The sequence below is a fragment of the Cyanistes caeruleus genome, unplaced genomic scaffold, assembly GCF_971803275.1.
Source record: "Cyanistes caeruleus unplaced genomic scaffold, bCyaCae1.hap1.1 HAP1_SCAFFOLD_143, whole genome shotgun sequence".
NCBI lineage: Eukaryota > Metazoa > Chordata > Aves > Passeriformes > Paridae > Cyanistes > Cyanistes caeruleus.
In genome coordinates, this window is record NW_028255937.1 from 160,842 (window position 1) to 178,462 (window position 17,621).

The 17,621-nt window shown below is 51.8% G+C and overlaps 1 protein-coding gene and 1 long non-coding RNA gene across 2 annotated transcripts in view; both read left to right on the forward strand.

Moving 5' to 3' along the window:
- Positions 1–1,102: 1,102 nt before the first annotated feature.
- LOC147645945 (uncharacterized) overlaps positions 1,103–17,621 on the forward strand; it is a 166,975-nt gene continuing 150,456 nt past the window's right edge. The window contains exon 1 of the long non-coding RNA XR_015282056.1: positions 1,103–1,272. This is a non-coding gene — a long non-coding RNA (uncharacterized LOC147645945). The remainder of the gene's footprint in view (positions 1,273–17,621) is intronic.
- LOC147645946 (uncharacterized) lies at positions 12,540–15,064 on the forward strand (the record flags this gene model as incomplete). Its single annotated transcript, XM_086874081.1, has 1 exon — positions 12,540–15,064. A coding segment is annotated over one exon (720 nt), but the record flags the coding sequence as incomplete, so codon positions are not given.

Sequence of the window (17,621 nt, forward strand, 5' to 3'; positions counted from 1 at the left end):
GCCTTGAGATGGACAAAATTAGAACTATTTTAGGCATTGAGGCTAAAAATCAATAAATGTAAGACTAATTAGTATAGTAACATAACACAACACTTAGTACGCACACACAAACCTGTAAGGTTATCCAAAGGACAATGAGGAGGAGGAGGAGAAGCCTTCGCCAGAAGACCCCCAAAAGAAGACTGAAGACCCCCTAACAACAAGTGAAGCATGTGCCGTGAAGGAAAATGACATAAAGACAGAAAAATAGGAAATAAACGGAAACATATGGGAAACACTAATGAATATGTATAAGCATACAGTATATAAGTTTAGCTTGAAGTGCTTTGTTCTGTACGTGAGGTAGGGTGAGACGCCCTCCCCATACCCGGTAGGTTTTGTTTACGCTTTAATCGTACTGAATTACTGGCAAATTATATATATATAAATTCTTATTTTTTGTAAAATTGTATTATTTTATTTAAACATATTTTTTATACCAAATTACTATTCCATTTACTAAATTGTATTCATTTTTAATTAAACTGCCATTAACCCAAGGGACCTAGTTGTCAAAATTGTAATTTCATTGATAACAACCGGAGAGGCGGCGGCGGAGCTCGGAGGCGGCCCCGGCCATCGCAGGTGGGAGCCGCGCTCGGTTCTGCGGGGGCTCGGGGCTCGCTGCGGGCCCGGGAGGGGGCGGCAGGGGGCTGTGGCGGGTGGCTTGTGCCGTGGCCGGCCCGTGTTGGCCCTGGGCTGAGGGCGCTGCGGGAGCGGCTGCCCGCGGTCTCCTTGCCGCTGGGGCCTCGGCAGGAGGCGGTGGCGGAGCAGCGCTGGCTCGTCCCGCTTCGTGTCGGTGGGCCGGAGGTGGCTGCGCTGGGCCCGGGACGCTGCGCTGGGGCCGCCTCCGAGCTCCGCCGCCGCCTCACCGGGCTCCGGCCGCTGCTGCCGCCGCTGCCGGGCCCGCACAGACGCTCCGGCAATGGCGGCTCTCCTGCCCCACGGCCGCCCAGGGGGCGCCAGCGGGGCCGGGCTTGTCCCCGCTCTGCCCAATCAGCGCGCGCCAGAGCCACGAGTGACGGCAGCAGCAGCCAATCGCAGCCAGCGGCGGGCTCTGCACACGGCACGGCCTCGCCTGCCTTGGGCGGAGCTCCGCCATTTCTCGGCCCCCTGGGCTGAGGAGCGGTCCCGGCGCTGGGCCCGGCCCGGGCAGGAGGCCAAGGAAGCGCCGCTGCGCTGAAGCGCCGGGAGCTCGGGGTGCCCGGGAGCTGAGGGCGCTGGGAGCTGGGGGTGAGTCCGGGATGGAGCAGGGCATGCCGGAGCGAGGCCAAAACTCTGTGACTTTCCTTCCTGTCCCGGGCGGGGAGCAGAACACACAAGGAAAGGCTCGGGGGTCGGGATGAGGGTGGGGACAGTTCAATCCTTGGTCACGGGCACAGCACACCTGATTTGGGGAAATTAATTGAATTTATTATCCAACTTTTCAGAGAAAGAAAATTAGAAGTAATTCCTACGGAAATCCATCTTCCCCCCAGCTCTCCCTCCTTCCCGGGCTTGACTTTGTGCCCCTCTCCGTCCCCCTCCCCGCCCAGAGGCACAGGGATGGGGGTCACAGTCAGGTCATGTCACTGCCTCCCCCTGAGGGCCAGGAATCCTTGTCCTGCTGCAGCCTGGGGTCCCTCGCAGGGGCCAGACTCCCTCAGGACCAGGCTGCTCCAGCGGGGATGGCCAGGGGGATCCCCGAGTCCGGCCAGGAGCCACTTGCATGGCTGTGCAGGGGCTTCTGCCGGGCTCGGGGCCTCTCTCAGGCACCCCCTGCTCCGGCCCGGCCTCACTGCCCCCCTCACCCCCCATGCAGCGAGTGCCCGGGCAGGGAGATGCACGATTTTCACGGGGCTGAATCTTGGTGTTTCTGAGCTTTATTGGGCTGAATGTTGGTGTTTTTTTTTTTTTGTGGGGGCAGAATCTTTGTATTTTGGGGGGATATCAGATTTTTGGTGTTTTGGAAGTTTTTGATCTGTCTTTGTTAGCATTCAGGAACACACATAATCACAGAATGATTATATGCAGGTGCTTTATTGAAGCGTGGGGGAACTGGGGGTATCAGCAACGCAAATCTAGCTCCATTGTCTTTGTCCAAAGTGCACATATTTCTACAATTTCAGCTGTAGCAGTAATCACTGTAACAACCTTATCAATACTGTTTCATTAATATTGCTTCATTAACTTTATTGCTTCATGAGAGTTAGCTCATCCTTTTATGAACATGTCCGAATCTTATCTCTGGGTGGGTATCTTGGAGACCCCAAGTACCAGTTCCCATTACCGTAAGCATTTCAGCTTGCTAGGCCATCCCTAATACCCAGCATTCCTGTGGCCTGCCCCTACATTAAAAATGGTTTTAAGAAACATTTTCAGAAACATTTAACCCCATAGTAACATATTTCTCCTCTTTGGAAGTATTTCAATTTACTATAATAGGTGTAATGCTTTCACTCTATACCGTCCTTTTTCTGTGTTTATACTTGATGTTCATCTTCGAATCCACAGTTGTCATAAGCGTTGTTACACTCTGGAAGACTTGGAGATGACAAATGCGGATGTGGATCTCTGTCCCATGTCAGTGCCTTTATTATCTTCTGGTTCCAGGATACTCTTTTCTTTATCTCTCCTTTCAGAACTGCACAGATTAACCAGATTGCTAAGAACACAATTAGTAGGATTATCAGTCTCTCAAGAATAGATTTGATCCAGGAGCTCACATTCCATCCTAACCCTTCAAAACTTTTATCTACCCAACTTGTGGTCAGATCTTCCCTCTCTTTCTGTGCTCCATGTTCTGTTTGTTTTAGTGGATTAATGTTGTGCTCTACATCTGCAGTTCCATTTGGGCTGTGGATGCAGCAGTGATCAATTTGTCCTTTTAGGTACCAGCATGCTCCGTGTTCTTTCAACAATAACATATCTAAAGCCAATCTGTTTTGCTGGGTCATTTTAGTTGTGGCTTGTAATTGTACATTTAGCTCTAAATCCCTCTTTGGTAACTCTTGCCAATCTTTCTACCTGGCCTGTAAGTTTGTACAACATCTTTCTATTGTTATAATTTGCTATTGGACCAAACAAGTATTCCAGAGCCCACTTAAATTTTACACTACTGGAGGGTTCCTGCCATCTTTCTTCATCTTCAATTTTGTTTTCCTGAACTTTTTGTCTCATGCTTATTTGCAGAAGTTCATGTTCTCCCTTGAATGGGGACCTTTTCCAAACTGGGCATAAGGTGGGGAGGCCTAAAGTAATCTCTTTTACTTTTTCACCTTCAGGCAGATGTGTTGTCCAGGTGCCATCGCTTGCTGCCCGTCCAAATTGGCCTGGACTCTGAACTGTACTTGTGCTACATATTACCTTTTGGATCACTTGTCCTATCTTGTCATTTGTTTCACCTTGTTTATGTTTGATTCCTCTGCAGGCACATCCAATTTTCAGAGCTACCACAAGTGGTGGCATTTGTTTTATTTCTTCATCATCAGAAGTACAGTCCTAAGTTTTGTTCCATTCCCACCAATTCACTTTGTCTGCCTCCATTCTACTACTGGTTGCAGTGTTCCATACCCCTGGATCTGTTTCACTTTCAGAGCCTTCCCACTTAATGCACCAAGGGCTATCTGCCATAGATTGGAATTTCTGAAGCACACTCATTGACCATGCACTGTCCCAAGCTTCAGCCCGATCTTTTCCTTCCTGTCCTTCACACTTCCACTTCAATACTGGAATCTTTTCTTTAATGACCTTTGCTATCTTTTCAGAACACCATCCATAATTCCCTAATCCCCCATACTAGCCTAGTTTTGGTTCATAATTTCCTCCATTTTCATGACAATCCCATAGAGATGAATACTTTGGCTTCACAACATTTTCAAACACTGTCTTATTTGGGTACTCGTAATCTATTTGCAATACACAGCTCACATTTTCATTTTTATTCTTTTGTATTTCAGGCAATTCTGATGTTATAATTCCCCAATTTATTAGGTCTCCTGCTGCCTTTGGTATTGGCAGACAGGCAGTTATTTTGCTGGTGTTTTGCATGTTGGCCAAATCTTTAATTAATCCAATCATCCCATTTTCTGCCTGAATAGTATTAGAGACTTTTATCACTTGTGTTTCTGGCTGCACCCCCACATCCCTCTTCATTCTAAAATGAAGAGTTGTCAGCTGATCCTTTTGCATTTCACATCCCAAGGTAACATTGATTCCAACTGATGGCACTAAAGGCCATGAAATAATCACCATTACAGTCACTAGCAACCTAGACATTTGAAACAATCAAACCCGCTTTATCTGCAGCTTTGTTGGCCCTACAGTTTGTGCAGTCCACAGTGCAGGGGAAACCTTCTTCACTCTGGTGTAATGTATGCAGGGATCCAGTCCAGCTCCTTTGACTGCTGTCAAGGTAGTTAACAGTACCTGATAGGGTCCATTCCACCTTTCTTTTAATGGTTCTTCCTTCCAGCTTTTACCGTACACTTCATCTCCCAGGGGGATGTCATGAACTGGATTCTCAAGAGTCAGCGGCCTGTTCCACACAAGGGTGCTCCGAAGTCAAGCTCGAGCTTTCCCAAGAGACAGAACATAATTCTACACCTCTTGCTTCCCTGTAACATGTACATTTGGATTAGGTTCAGGGCATTCATATGGTTTCCCATCCAGTATCTCATAAGGACTGACTGACATCCCGCTTCTAGGCTTTATCCGAATCCTCAGCAGTGCTATTGGTAAAGCTTGTGGCTGCTGCAATTTAGCCTCTTGGCATCTTTTGCTGATTTGCCTGTTCAATGTCTGATTCATCCTCTCTACCTGTCCACTGGATTGGGGTCTCCATGGTGTATGGAGATGCCAAGCTATTCCCAGTAACCTACTCACCTCCCTCACTACTGTGGCTGTGAAATGTGGGCCCCTATCTGATGATATTCCTAGAGGCACCCCAAATCTTGGAATGATTTCTTGCAGTAACCACTTGACTGTCTCCTTTGCTTGATTTGTGTGACAGGGAAGAGCTTCTGGCCATCCTGAAAATGTGTCAACCCCTACCAATAGATATTTGTATCCTCGAGTTCTTGCTAATTCTACAAAATCTACTTGCTGATAATCTCCTGGTCCTACTCCTACCTGAATTTTCTCTAATTGTGCCTGTTGTCGAGCCACTGGATTGTTCTTTAAGCAAATTTCACATTTTGACATTACTGATTTTGCCATTGTTAACATCCGTACTAAAATTAAATTTTGTTTTAACAATTTCACCAGTGCCTCTGCACCCCAATGACATTTGTTATGTTTAATTTGTAGAAGTTCTCTCATTATCAAGGGGGGTACCACTACTTGTCCCTGTGTAGTCACATACCACCCTTCTGAATTCTTCTGTGCATTCAGTGAGCATCCCAATTTCTCATCCTCTATTGAATATTTTGGTTCTGGGGGTAAATTGAATTGAGATACATTAGTTTTTAAAGGTATCAATGCCATTGCAGTTTGCACTTCTCGAGCAGCTTGTCGGGCTGTCCAGTCTGCTCTCCGATTTCCCTCATGAATTTTGGAGTTTCCTGATTGGTGAGCTTTACAGTGCATGATTGCTACTTGCTCTGGCTTTTGTACTGCTTTTATTAATTGCAGGACTGCATCTTGATGTTCAATGTGTGTGCCTTGAGGAGACAGCAGTCCTCTTTCTTTCCCCAGTGCCCCATGTACATGCAGTACTCCAAAAGCATACTTTGAGCCAGTCCATATGTTTACCCTTTTCCCTTCACTTAATTCTAGTGTTCTGGTTAAGGCAAACAGTTCTGCCCTCTGGGCAGATGGATTTGGTGATAATGCTTTTGCCTCCACTGTTGTACTGACTGTTGTTGCCTGGGGGTCCCAGAGCATCTTCCTCTCTGCCTTCTTCTCCTCCATTTGTCTAATGCTTGGGCATGAGAAGTGTGGTTTGGGGGGAAAAACAAGGGGTGACCACCTAGGATTCAGGGTTCCTCCTGCCCGAGTCCATCTCTAGAAGTCTTCAGGTGTCTTGTGTCCATGAAAATCTCCAAAGCATCAGGACTGAGAGGAAAAAATCCCTCCCTGCGGTTTCCCTTTCCTGGGGTCCCCACTTTGGTGTCCCAGGGCTTCCCCCTCTGCAGGCTCATCCCTTCTCCGGGCTGCCCCTTCTCCAGGCTCCCCTCACTCCCGGCTCTCGGGGTCCCCCCTCTCCAGGCCCCCATTTCAGGCTCCGGGACTCCCGGGGCTCCCCCCTTTTCACTGCTCCCCTCCCCCTGCCGGTACCGGGCATCTCAGCTCAGCTTTGGAGTCCTGCAAGATCCAGACATCGCTCTGCCCGGCCCGGCCCCAGAAAAAGGAACAGGGGTCCCCAAAGATACTTCGAGTGAGCTCCAAATATCCCTTCCCCTGTAAATAAATCCTGCCAGGACGGCCCAAGAGCTTCGGGGCGAGGTTCCCGTCCCCGGTGAGCTGCGGGCTGCGGGGCCCGATGCTCCCGGCGCGAAGGGGCTGCAGATCCAGAGAGCGATGGACGCACCTGGGTGATTTGCGGAATAAAAGGAACTCTATAACTCAGAGTAGTTATAAGAGCAGGTATGAATTTATTCAGCACTGAGGTGCATGGGGGATATCTCCTCCAAAATGCATGCACACCTTTTTGATTGGGTTTTCCCTTTTTATCCTTTACAGAGCAGGTTTACACGATACGGCTAATACATATTAATTTCCTAACCCCGCCTGTCTTCACTTCATATTAAAATTAGCCCTGTGCCCCTTTCAGTCCTTTGGCCGCTTTTTTGTTGGGGAGGGGGACTTCAAATCCGTTTCCTCCGGCTTAGGGTCCAGGAATCTCCTTTATCCTGTGGTGCCTTTGTCTTTGCATCTTGTTTGTGTATTCCAGCTCCTTATCTTATCTTGCAGTCTGACTCTTTTTCCTGTTCTTGTGGATTAGGGTGTCAGGGTCTGGTTTTTGTCAAACACCCCTTTTAAACATTTCTTCTTAATTCTTAATTTCTTTGTTTCATGGGGCCTCCTCTGCTGCTCCTCTTGCAGTTCCTGCTCCTCCTCTACCCCTCCTCTTCCTCCCGCTCCTCCGCTTTCCCCTCCTTGCCCTCCTCCTCCTCCATCTCTCGGCTGCTGGCGAGGAGCTCTGGGGTGAGCGGAGCGGGGCCGGGAGCCGCTGGGAAAGGGCTGGGAGAGGGGGATGAGGGGAGCTGGGCCAGGGGGAGAGGGGTTCTCAAGGAGGGGCTGCCAGTTCATCCCAGGAGCCCCAAATCCCCTCCGTGTCCTGCCAGCCCCTGCCCCCGGCGCTGTGGGGGCCGGGCCGTGCCCCAGTGCCGGCTCAGGGGGTGCTCCAGGCTGCCGTGCTCCACCTGGCAGCTGGAGCTGAGCCCGCATTGCCGGGGGCGGTTTCCAGCAGCACCAGGAGCTGCTGGCTCCAGTCCCCGCTGGGGAGCACGGCAGTGGCCAGCACGTGGCCCGAGAGCTGCTGCTGGCCCTGGGAGCAGCTCAGCTGGATGTGGGCAGGGGAGAAATCCATCAGGGAGCAGAGCAGGCGGCCGGGGCCGGGCTGGGAGCTGGAGGGCACCAGCGAGATGGACACGCTGGGATGGGCAGGGGGCTTGGGGACCCCCCAGTGCAGATCTTCCTCCCCACAAGCCGCAGGGAATCGCTCCAGGGATCGAGTGCTGCGGGACAGGGAACCACGTTTCTTTCATCCCAGCCCCACCTTTCCCTCTCCCCTCTCCCCTTTCTCATCCTTTCCCCGATCCCCATCCATTCCCCCCGAATGCAATCTGGGTTTCCCAGCACCCTCCCCCACACTTTGTGGGTCCCAGCCCTCTCTTTTTCCCACTCTTGCCCCTTCCCAATCATCCCTCCAATTTCCAACCCCCTCCCCCGTGCTTGGATTTGGGGGTTCCAGGCCCCTCCTGCTCAGTCTGGGGGTCCCATCCCCCCTTTCACTCAATTCATGGAGATCCTAGCAGATTTTTTTCTGGGAGGAATCCCTGAGTTACAGGATTTTTGGGGTGTAGATTTGAAAGGGGACAGCTCTGTCTGGCGTTTGTTTAACCCATGGTCTGCCAGGGAAGCACATAAACGTTTCCCATTCCCATCCTTTCCTGATTTGGTCTGGTTCATGAGCTGCTTTCTTGTTTCCTTTGGTATCTGTTCTCATCTATTTGTCAACAGCAGTTTGAGTCATTTACTTTTCCAGAAATTCTGTCTCCTTCTGCTAATAGATAATGTGATCCCATCCCGTGGTGAAATGTTGTGTTCCTCATCTGAGTGGATTGGTTGGGGGGAAGGTCAGGAGCTGGAGCTGTCTGGTTGGTTATTATTTCAATGACATCCTGTAATCTAATTGTGCCATTGAAATGAGAAATGGATTCTCTGGTACCTGCTATGAATTCATCAGGGTTCCCAGGGTCTGGTCCATGGTGTTGCAGCATTTGTTCTGGTGGCCATTCATCTTTTCCCCATTTCTGGGCGCTCCCTTTAGCCAGGGCTGCATCAATTGTCAGCTTTTCTCATTAAATCATCACATACTTGGATTCCCAACTGATTTCCCTGAACTTGGGGTAGCAAATAAACCCCAGTGGTCTGATCCACCCTATATAACATGGACAGTGACAGCTTTGGGCCATCAGTGTTCATTTGCATTTCTAAAGCTCCTTTCCTGGCTGCCTGGAACAAAGCTTCTCTTCCTGGGCAGTCATGGGATGATTCACATTTGTTAGTGCCACAATGTGGTTGTTTTTTGTTTTGGTTTATTTTTTTAACAGTACTCTAGTAAGTGTTTATGAGATAAAGGGTCACCTTTAAAGCTTTTCTGGTTTTGAGAAACAGCCTACAAGTGAACATCCAAAAACCCATATAAAATTTTTGCCGTAACTATGAGCCAGGCACAAACATTCCCAAAACATTTTCAAGGCAATTGAATTTTTCCTACTTCTCTCTCGGCCTAAAAATTGATTCTCCCTACCCTGGCCCAAACTGAACTGACAATATAAAATCAGGATTATTACAAGAAAATAAAAAATCTAATGCTGTAATCCTTTCACTGAAACTTTGCAAAAATCAAAAACTCTCCCACAATGTCTTTAGTGCTAGAGAGTCAAGGCACAACGTGATTCTGGCCAGGATGTGCAAAAGAAATCATTAAATCCACACTTAGGCTGGGTGTGCAGAGAAAATCATTCCATGACACATGAGTTTGACTAGATTTTTCCTAAATTCATACACTCTGACCCCATAGAAATCCCTTGGTTTATTGTTCATTGGTTTGAAGGTGTGGAGTTGTTAGGATTTGGTTTCCTGTTGCAGCCGGATTTCTGTGCCTGTGATGGGAATTAGGTGGGCACTCCTGGATTTCCTGCTCAGCCTTTTCCAGACCAGGTGTCTCCAGCTGTGCCTGGGGCAGTGTCTGGGGTAGATGTTGGTTGATGTTTGCTGCTGGGTGTTGATGTTTTGTTGATGGTCATTATCTTGGGGAGAATCTTTTGGGCTATTCCCAGTCTGTTGAGATGTTAATTTCATCTCTGCTGAGTGCTGGAAAAGAAACATTAAAATTCCTTTCCCCAAGGCAAAGGCAAACCAAGTTCCTTTAGAGAAATAAGATTTGAAGCCATTTTCAAGTTGGTCTATTTTCCCAGACTGTAATCCCAGGCAGGGCAGAGTGTGAGTGTAATTGAGAGGCAGAGTGGAATTGTCCCGGTGCCTTCCCCAGCAGCTGTGGCGAGGGCAGGCACAGAAAGGCCTGAAGGTGCAAGAGTGAGAGCAAGGATTGTCCCGCAGTGGCTGGAGATGGCAAAGGAGGGTGGCCAGGCCGAGGATTTGAGCAGAGGATCTGTGGGCAGGCCCAGGAGCTTCCCCCGCTGGGGAGCCCTGGCTGCTGCTGCGTTGCCTTCAGTGCAGGCTCAGGGGTGGCCTGTTTAATATTCCCTTCCAATTCAGATTTCTGAGTCTGGAAGAGCCATGGCTGGGGCATCAATCATTTTATTTTTTTCATTTTGTTAAGTTTTGTTCTCTTTCTTATGTCTACCCCATAACATTGAGACTATCTGGGGGTAAAAAATTCACAGAATATTCTGGCTAGAAGAGAGAATCCTCAATCCAGCTCCTGCAATTCCCTGTTAATCCTAAGAATTGCTGCAGCTCCTTTTTAGTCCAGGGAAACATTTTTTCTGAGATTCCCTGAACCCTCTCAGGGTCAATACAAGACAAAGCTTCAGTTAAAATAGGTCCCAAATATTTAACCATTTTTTCTACCGTTTGCCATTTTTTTCCAGATACTCAAAGCTGCTTTTTAGCCTGAAAATGAAGCCATTTCACAGAGGCTTCCTCTACCTCTTCTCCTTGTCCTCCTGACTGGATCAAGTCATCCACATCCTGCATTAAGCCAGTCCCTGGGGGTGAGGTCAATTCCTTTGATATTTCCTGCAAGGCTTGCCCCAATCAGGCCGGTGCTTCCGTGCATCCCTGCAGAAGGACCGTCCATGTCTTGAGCATTTTCCCTTCTAGCTCTTGTTGCCAGCCCAAGGCAGAATTGTGTTTGCATCCTCTGGAAGTGGGCAGATCCCCAGAAAGCATCTTTTGCATCAAGCTCTGAATGGCAGCAGTGTGAGGAGGGCACCTGGTTGAGGCTGGTGTAAGGATCTGAGAGTGTGGGGTGCCTCGGTTTCATCATCTCATTTCTTCTTCTTGGGTCCTGCAGCATTCTGTGGATTCCATTGGATTTCTTGTTTGGCAGGATAGGAGCATTCTAGGGAGCCATCCCTGGCTCCCCAAGCCGTGCCTTGAGCAGGACTCCCAGACAGGCTGTGAGCCCTTCCTTCCCTCCCTTGGAACAGGGGATTGCTTTTGGACACCTCTTGTCCTGGTTGCTTCAGGGAAATTTGGAGAGGCTCCATATCTAATTTTGCCAATTTCCCTGGGGCTGCCCACACTAGTGGGTTCACTTCAGCCTAGGCTCTGCCAGATATTTGATCTTGATCCTTGCAGGTCTAATCACCATTTGTGAGCTGTTCCTTCCTTGTGCTGGCTGTGCTGAGGCTCCCCTCCCCAGCCCGTATCCCAGAGCCGGTCCCTGTCCTGCCGCAGTGTCCAAAGGCGGCCCCCCCGGCGGGCAGGGCCGGCAGCTCCACGGGGCCGGGCAGCGGCCGGGGCGTCCCGCAGCCTCCTGGGGGCCGGGGGCCACTGCCGGCCCTGCCCGGGGGGTGCTGGGCTCAGGCAGCGCCCGGCGCTGAGCCCCGGCTGCCCCACAGCCCCGGCCCGGCCCCACAGCTCCCCACAGGCCCCCAGCCCGTGCTCCCGGTGCCGCAGCTCTACGCCCGCTCCTGCCGCTCCCAGCTCAGAGAAACCCCCTGAAATCCTCACCTCCTTGTTTTCCTCTCCTGGAAACTGGGATACAAAGGATCTGAGTCAGCTGGCAATTTCTGCGGATAAGAGTCTTCTGAAAAACATCCCAGTCCTCAGTATTTTTTTCTTCCTCCTCTTTTCCATCATCCTTTTTCTTACCCCATGGATTCCTCCTGCTGCTTCTTGCCTTAAGCACATTCCTGCACACTCCCCTTCAGCCAATCCCTTCCCAGCACACCAACACCATCCATCCCCTGTTGTCTGAATCCCTTCTGGACTTCCCTTCTTGCCCCTGTGGGTGTCCATATCCCTAGTTAGCTCTGGGACAATGTGCAAACGACCTCCACATGCTCCCAAGGGACCCTTGAGAGAGATTTTGGGGTCATCATCCCTTTGTCCAGGATGCCCTTCTAACATTCCATTTTCTTCCCTCAATGGTCTTACCTGGACCCCACCTGTGCCTCCCTGGGCCTTGGCGCCCCCCTGGAGGGGAATTTGGGGAGGTGGGAGGGGGGAGCGCCAAGGCCGGGCCCCCCCGCGCTGTGGTGGCGGGAGCGGCTGCAGTGGGGAGCGAGTGCGGGCGGAAGCGGCCGAGAGCCCAGCGCTGCCCCAGGCCGAGCTGGCCCAGCTGCATCCGTGCCCCTGCGGTGGGATGCTGTGGGACTGGGGGGGAAGAGGGAGGCGGCAGTGGGTGCTGGGCCTGGGGGCAGGAGGAGAAGGGAAGGAGAAGCAGGGTTGAAGAACAAAATGGTCAAAGGATTCATGTGGGAGGAAAAGGTGGGATTATTCAGGAGGAGAAATAGTAGGAGGAAGCAGAGTGTGAGGAAGAGTAGGAACACATGAGGAGGAGGAGGAGCAGGAAGAGGAAGCAGCACAAGGTTCCACCCTCCCTGTATGTGCAGTCCCAGGAGTGTTGCCCTGGAGGTGACTGGGGAGGGGATCCATGATTTTGATGGGGCTGAATCTTGGTGTTTCTGAACTTTATTGGGCTAAATGTTGGTGCTTTGTTTTTTTGCAGGGGCTGAATCTTTGTATTCTGGAGGGGGTTTTTCCTGAATTTGGTGTTTGGGTAGTTTCTGATCTTTGTTTTGATGTCTCGGCTGAATCTTGATGTTTTGGTTTGTTACAGACACAAGATGCCAAATGACTTCCTGAGATGAACTTGGGCATGGAGGAACCCCCAGTCCAAGGCGCTCTCCTCTCCTTTTCCTCCTAACCAGGAATTTTCATTCCCAAGCTGTGTCCAGATGGAAGAGGAGGAGAAAAAGCCTCAGAGATCCTGCATGAGGAGGGGCTGCAAACCCAGTCCAGGGAGCTGCGAGGAGGAAAGATCCCCCCAGTGCCAGGAACACGTCCAGAGATCCAGCCGGAGCGCAGAGCTGGGGGAGAAGCCCCACAAGTGTTTGGAATGTGGGAAGGGCTTCAGAAAGAGCTCTGAGCTGCTCCAGCACCAGAGGATCCACACTGGGGAAAAGCCCTGTGAGTGTGGGAAATGTGGGAAGAGCTTCAAAGATACCTCTAACCTGATGAGACACCAGGTGATCCACACAGGGGAACGGCCCTACACCTGCTTGGAATGTGGGAAGAGCTTTGGGTGGAGCGCTGCCCTGAGGGCACACCAGCGCATCCACACTGGGGAGAGGCCCTACGAGTGTCCCCAGTGTGGGAAGAGGTTTCAGACCAGCTCTGATGTCCTCGTACATGAGTGGATTCACACAGACGAGAGGCCCTTCCGCTGCCCCAACTGCGGGAAGGACTTCAAGCACAACTCTCATCTCAACAGACATCGGCGCATCCACACTGGGGAGAGGCCCTACGAGTGTCCCCAGTGTGGGAAGAGCTTCTCCGGGAGCTCTCACTTGACCCAACACCAACGGAGTCACCAGTAAGGGAAGCCCTGTGAGTGCCCTGAGTGTGGGAAGAGCTTCGTGCGCTGCTCCAGCTCCATCCCCCATGGGAGGATGGGCATTGGATGATCCCCAGTGACCCCCGTTGGGCAGAGCCCTGGTGATCCGTGGTCCTGGTGATGCGTGTTGGGAAGACACCTGGCTGGGAGGCTCCACATCTTCCTGGCTCCCTGTGGGCACCTGGATGAAATCAGGGGAATGAAAATCCATCAGGACACAGACCAACAATGGGAATTCCTTGGGGAGAGTGGATTTGTTAACTTTCAATCCTGGAGAACCTTTTGCCGCTGCTTCAGGAGCTCTGTGGACAAAGAAAAGGGTGTGACACCAGGCTTGGGGTCCCTGAGGAGAGCACACACACTCTAGGAGAGGGGATATCCCAACCTAAGGACCCCCTCTCACATTTTTGCTCAGGTAGAAGCCGAGCCCCAGTGCCAGGAAGACAAAGCCCAACACGGAGACTCCAATTCCCGTCAGCATCTTGCTGTGGGCAGCGTTTGATGGCATCTCTGGGGGGTCTGCAAAGGTCAGGACCTCCAGAACCTCTCAGAGACACCCCAAGCCCTTCCAAGCACCCTCCCAGTGTCCCCCAGCCCACCCAGGACATTCTGAAACATCCTTTGGGGTCACTAATTTTAAATAATTAGGTATTGTAGAAAAATTAGAGATCTTAGCTAGAGATAGGCCTTTGTGGAACTAGTTTGAGTTGATGATGAAGTGAGAAGCAGGATTTGAGATAATGAGTCTTGGACTTAGGTAAAAAATTACTTGTCATTGTATGTTTGTTTAGCTGTGCTTATCATGAGAAAAGAGAAACTGATAAACGGGTTCAGGAAGATCACAGACCTTACATCTGGAAACCCATTTAAATGTCACAAGGGAGGAAACTGGAGTTGTACCAAATGTCCTTTGTAATGTCAACCATTGTAAAGGTAGAAAGGTGAGAGTGAGGAAGAACAGTTTTCCTTCATCTCTTTATAACTCCTCCTCGCCAAAACTACCCCCTCCTCAAATTACGGAGTTAACCACGCAGGCATAGTGACGTTTTAAACTCATTACCATGAATTTTAGTCTGAAGTGGAGCATGGGAGGTGTTAAGCATTAGGAATATGTATTAGTATTAATATGTATTAATATTTTGGATATTCAAGACTTCTGTAAATAGACACTGGAATCTTTTTTCAATTTGCAGTGCATATTAAGGGGATGACTCCTGCACTCTCCCAGTGCTGTGATTAAACATCCACTTTGTAACTTTAAACTGTTGGAGAGGATTTTTGTCCATTAACAGATTGATGTTGATACTGGATTGTTGCCGCCAATTTGTTTACTTTTATTAAGTTCAGAGTTGGTTTATCCCAGTTGCTCCCCCGTTATCCAAAATGGTTTGTCCCCAGTTGCCCATCATTGTAAACCCTTCCCTTTTTCCAGATTGTTCCCCATCCATCACCCCAATCCTGCCCCCGAGTCCTATCAATCTATGTAAACCCCACCTTTTGTTCCCACCTTTTTGTTTCCCTGCCTATCATGCCTTCCTTTACGCCCTATAGATTGTACAACTGCCTTCCCTCCCCCGGGTCCCTGCCATTGGTTCTGCGTATTGAAATCCCCACCCACAACTCCTCCCTTGCTGCTGTCCCATTGGTCGCTGTATGGGCCGCCCACAGTCCTTAAACCTGGCGCAGGGCGGTGCCCAGTGTTCTCGGCTCAGACCTCTTCCCTTCAATTCCGGCTCGTACCTTGTCTCCTTCCCCTACACCTGTTGGAATAAACTTGGTCCTGGGAAATTGGGAGAGCCTGAGCACTCTTTCTCCCTTCGCCACAACCCGTGTCGCCCTGTGAGCTATAACGCCAGAGCGCAGAGGAGCTCTGGAGGTTCCAGGTTGAGCCACGCAGTGCTCGCCTGGTTCCCCACTCCTGCCGCTGCCGTCGGCCAGAACTAGCCGAGGCGTGAAGGGGCGAGCGGGCAGCGACAGCGGATCAATATTGCTATTTTGGTAAATCGCTCCCAGTCTCTTCCCAGCCTCCCCAGGATCCACCAGAGCCCCTCCTGTTCCTCTCAGGATCCCACAGCCCCCTCCCGATTTCTCCCCATTGCCCCTGGACCCCCAAACCCTCTCCCAGTCCCTTCCCAGCCCCACCAGGACTCATCAAGACTCCTCCCAGTCTCTTCCCAGCACAACCAACCTCATCCCAATCCCTGCTTTCCAATCTCCTTCCAGCTCCTCCAGGCTCGCTCAAATCCCTCCCTGTGACACCCAGCCCCCCCAAACTCCCTCCCAGTTTCCACCAGGAACGCCAGAACCCCATCTCACCCTCCTCAGCATCCTTCAAACCCCTTCCCAGCCATTCTTGACCCCCAAACCCCTCTCCCAGTTTAAACCAGTCTGTCTCAAACTCCCTCCCAGTTCCTCCCAGCACACCCCAATCCCCCTCTGGGCCCCCCCAGTGTCTCCCCCGCTGCCCCCGGCGCTGTGGGGGCCGGGCCGTGCCCCAGTGCCGGCTCAGGGGGTGCTCCAGGCTGCCGTGCTCCACCTGGCAGCTGGAGCTGAGCCCGCATTGCCGGGGGCGGTTTCCAGCAGCACCAGGAGCTGCTGGCTCCAGTCCCCGCTGGGGAGCACGGCAGTGGCCAGCACGTGGCCCGAGAGCTGCTGCTGGCCCTGGGAGCAGCTCAGCTGGATGTGGGCAGGGGAGAAATCCATCAGGGAGCAGAGCAGGCGGCCGGGGCCGGGCTGGGAGCTCGAGGGCACCAGCGAGATGGACACGCTGGGATGGGCACTGGGGATCAGCGGGGACAGACTGGGATGAACTTGGGGGGTAACTGGGAGAGATGGGAGAGGAGTGGTGTGGGGTCGGGTGGGACCGGGAACAGGCTGTCAGGGACTGGGGAGGCGCTGAAAGAGATGAGAGTGGATACTGGGACACTGGATGAAGGCGCAGATGTCTGGAAGTGGAAGGAGGAATGAATTCGAAATGGACTGGGAATGGGCTAAAAGGAGTGGGAGAGACTCCCCGGCCTCTGGGAGGGACTGCGGTGGCACTGAGCGGGACTGTGGTGGCACTGGGCGGGACTGTGGTGGCACTGGGCGGGACTGTGGTGGCACTGGGAGGGACTGTGCTGGCACTAGGAGGGACTGGGAATGAAGTGCGCGGCACTGAGAGGCCGAGTCCAGCGCGGGGCTCTCGGCTCTGTGGATCTGCCCGGCAACTGATGAGTCATCACAAAGGTGCGCTCTGATTGGCTTAGGGGCGGCAGATCCACGGAGGGGCGAGATGGACAGGCGGGGTCACTGGGAGTGACTGGGATGGACTGGGAGAGGCTGGGATGGACTGGGAGAGGCTGGGCTGGACTGGGAGAGCCACGGGAGCCACTGGGAGGGACAAGGGGCCCCGGGGATGGGCACACGGAAGGCTGAGGGCTCTGGGGTGATTCCCAGGGAGGTTTGGAGGGACACGGCCGGGCCCCTCTCTGTGCCCCGCGAGCAGCGGCCCGGACAGAAAAGTTCAGGAGCGGGAGGAGGTGTTTCTCAAGACTGATTTTAATCCTCATTCTCCTGGTCTGATTTGCTCAGTCCTAAGTTCAGTGCATTTCCCCATGTCGGGCTGTTGTGCCCCTGATGGTGATCCCTGAGTGACCTCTCCCTGCCCTTGTCCCGACCCACGAGGATTTGGATTTGTTTCAGTTCAGTGGAATTCGTGGTGATTTGGGAGGAGCTGGAGCAAAGCAGCTGGAAAGCACAGTGGGCTTGACAGGGACTGAACCAGGGCAGGAGTTGGGGCTGCCTCGAGTGAGCTCTCACAGTGTGAACCTTCATGGGGTCTTTCTAAGGGAATTTTGTTGAAGTTTGACATTCTTTATTAAAAAGCAGAATCACAAGGGGAGCTCCGCTTTCAGCTTGAAATGAGGGGATGGAACGTGGGCACTGAGACTTCTGTAACCTCAAGTTGTTCCTTGATCCTGGACACTTTAGCTTTGGCAATCTGAAGCCCTTCAGCAGCAATGTCTCTGCCACCCCCTGGTTTCTGGCTCAGACCCAGCTCGCAGCTTGGACAAGGTCTGGGCTTTGTCCTCTTGAGCTTTGGGAGCCTCCTGGGAAGCACCAGCCCTCCCCAGCCCACCCTTGGTAGCACTTTTTCTTTTCTCTCTCCTGACAATTTTATCCGTCTGGGCTTTGTCCTCTTGAGCTTTGGGAGCCTCCTGGGAAGCACCAGCCCTCCCCAGCCCACCCTTGGTAGCACTTTTTCTTTTCTCTCTCCTGACAATTTTATCCCCAAAACTGCCGTGGGAACGTTGTATCCAAGCTCATCCTCCAGCGCTGCACTTTCCTCCTGTGAATTCCCTGT